A 2,714-nucleotide genomic window follows, 5' to 3' on the forward strand; every position below is an offset into this window, starting at 1 on the left:
AAACTTGTAGGTCTGCTAGAAGTACCTTAGAATTTTGATGATCGGTGAGTGTGTCACTTACAGAATCAAGGAACTTTGACTTGTAATAGTTCTTAAACTACTGGTTCAAATTAAATGTAACTTGGGCATATACCTGGTTTTACTATGTCCTCTTGGTCACTGAAAATTCAGACTTCTAGCTTTATCTGCAACGAAGTTACAGGGGGGTCGAAAGTGACACGAATGGGTTCGAGAAAAGGATGGTACGGTGTGCTAGCTCGACTTGGCCGGGGGCACTACCGTGCCCCCAGATAATTATACACAGCTTGCATTTTTTCAATAATAATTTAATTGATAATTCAAACATAGTATAATACTCCAGGTAGGCTAAACTGATACAATTTTATTTAAAAAAAGTGAAGACAAAGTACGCTAGTTTGTGTAACATAAATTATACACGTAGAGACACAAACTACATACTCGTAGATATTGGCGCGGGCACCTACGAGCATGCTCCATGCTAACAAATAAACAAAACAGTAAAACATGATTGCTTAATTTTTAGGAGAGCTTTCGCTAGTATCCCTTTGAGGAACACAAACTCTCTCATAAAGTTCACTGAATTTCTCACTATCTAGGCAGTAGCCATTTAAAACGCTGTCATCTGCAAAAGCTTTGTTGCCAACTATAACACTTCCGACTTTATTATCTCTGATTATGGTCGGTAATTCATTGTCACAACTTCGATTAGCATCCCTGGCTTGAGTACGCACAGCTTTGTTCGATAATTGGTCTGTATACGTAGCTTGTGCAATATTACAATGCAAACCTTCATTGCGAACACCGCAAACAGTTTGTATTATCGATTCCAACGCCATTTGGTCCTGAATTCTGCGTTGGACAGCCGTCGCTTGTACATTTGCCACAATATCCTTGTATTTGCCTTCTAATTTATCCAATGCAGTCGCCAATTCTGTTTGGTGTTCATCGGCCGTTTCATTTAAAACCTGGGCTCTTTGTTTCATTAGCTGCAGCTGCAACGAACACTCCGCCAGGTGTTTGTCCTTTTGTAAATTTGCTAGTTTCAATTCATAAGCCTTGACACATTTTATTTTCGCCTTCTCCATTTTATTCAGACGCCTTTCTAGTTCTTCGGTCTTCTGTGACATACATTTTGGACTAAGATTTTTATTGGAATGATCTAAAAAGTTACTAAACATAAAGAATTGATTACTCTTAAGCCCCTCGATGTATTTTTTTAGATTATTAGTTTCGGTTTCCATAGATAGAATTGTTTTGTCCTTTTCTGCTAGTGTACTTTCTGTCGTAGCTTTTATATTTTCTATTTCTATCACATGCTTGCTTTGAATATCTTTGACAAATTGTTCATGGTACTGTTTTAGTTCTTCTACTTTTTTCTCATAAGAAGCCTTTAATTCTTTTCGCATAGAAGCTTTGACTTGTATTATTTCTAATCTATGTTGAGCTAGTAAATCATCGATTTCATGTTTTTTCATATCGTTAAAATTGTCAAGCTTTTCTTGTAAATTACTTATTGTTTCTATCAGAGAGTTTCGTGAATTTTGAACTTCTTGGAGTTTAGATTTCAAGCAATTTAAATTGGTGGCACTCTCTTGAGTATGAATGTGAACACTTGTGGAGTTATCAACTTTAATAATGTTATCCTGAGGATTCTCAGTGTATTTATGTTGAAGTCTAGAGTTTTCTCTCAAAGTGATTAATTCGTTATGTAACATTAAATTCTGCATTTTTATTTCCCTTAGTTTCATAATGAGATTGTTTACTCTGTGCTCATACTGTTTATCATTGTAGTAGGTATCGTTGTAAATATCTATGTTTAGAATCTTTGGAAAAGTAATGGGACAATCATAACACATAACAGTTTCTTCTCTTCCGTCTGTTTGTGAATTACTACTCCAGTTGATAGGATTCGTCTGTTCACCATGGCAATCCTTGCTCTGATCAGTTTCATAAAATTCACTACTGTGAGATATTTCTGTGGCAGGGTTATTACTTTTATTAAAAAGAACTTTTGTTTTAGTGCTATTTAAATCTAGAGCGAGATATTCAACTTCTGAAGATTCGTTAATAGAGTCGTCAGTATTCGTGCCATCCTGCAAAGGCGTCAGTTCTTCAGATGTAGGATTTTGCAAGAAAGGCTCTTCAAGGATGCCTCTGGCTAGCTGATAGCACATGGAAAATATGTATTTGTTGCGGAATACTTTTTCTTTTGGTTTGCAATCAGAAAGTCTTTGGATCCATGCATTGCAAATTTCTATAACATCCTGATCAAGTAGTTGTCCTAAATAAGGCCGCATGATCTCCAAGTAACGTTTGTATTCTGAGTCGAGGATTTGCTCTTCATTTTCATCCATTGGTAAATTTTATATTACAAAATTGAATTTTATTATTCTTAAAAATTGATTACGAAATATGCCAGTGATGTTTGTCACCGACAAGTTTGAGATTTTTTCTTCGTTTGAGAGACAGAAGAGAATTTAATAAGCTAAACCATAGATTTACAGAGGTAAACTCGGTAAACTATATAATTCAGGTTAATCTACTTTTTTTGAATATGCCGTGGGAATTCATTGATTTTCTGAGATAAGAGTCCTATATCAGTCTCCGGAATGAAAGCTATTGTCATATCTTTGGTTGTGATTGGTTCAGTGGTGAAGCCGTAACCGTACAGACAGTGAGACAAACAGACACAT

The 2,714-nt window shown here is 35.6% G+C and overlaps 1 protein-coding gene across 1 annotated transcript; it reads right to left on the reverse strand.

The window, feature by feature from the left end:
• Positions 1-361: 361 nt before the first annotated feature.
• LOC123870745 lies at positions 362-2,449 on the reverse strand. The gene has a single exon (XM_045914150.1). It carries the CDS (start codon positions 2,373-2,375, stop codon positions 534-536), a length of 1,842 nt encoding a protein of 613 aa, XP_045770106.1. The 5' UTR covers positions 2,376-2,449; the 3' UTR covers positions 362-533.
• Between the last annotated feature and the right edge of the window lie 265 nt (positions 2,450-2,714).

The sequence above is a fragment of the Maniola jurtina genome, chromosome 2 (assembly GCF_905333055.1).
Source record: "Maniola jurtina chromosome 2, ilManJurt1.1, whole genome shotgun sequence".
NCBI lineage: Eukaryota > Metazoa > Arthropoda > Insecta > Lepidoptera > Nymphalidae > Maniola > Maniola jurtina.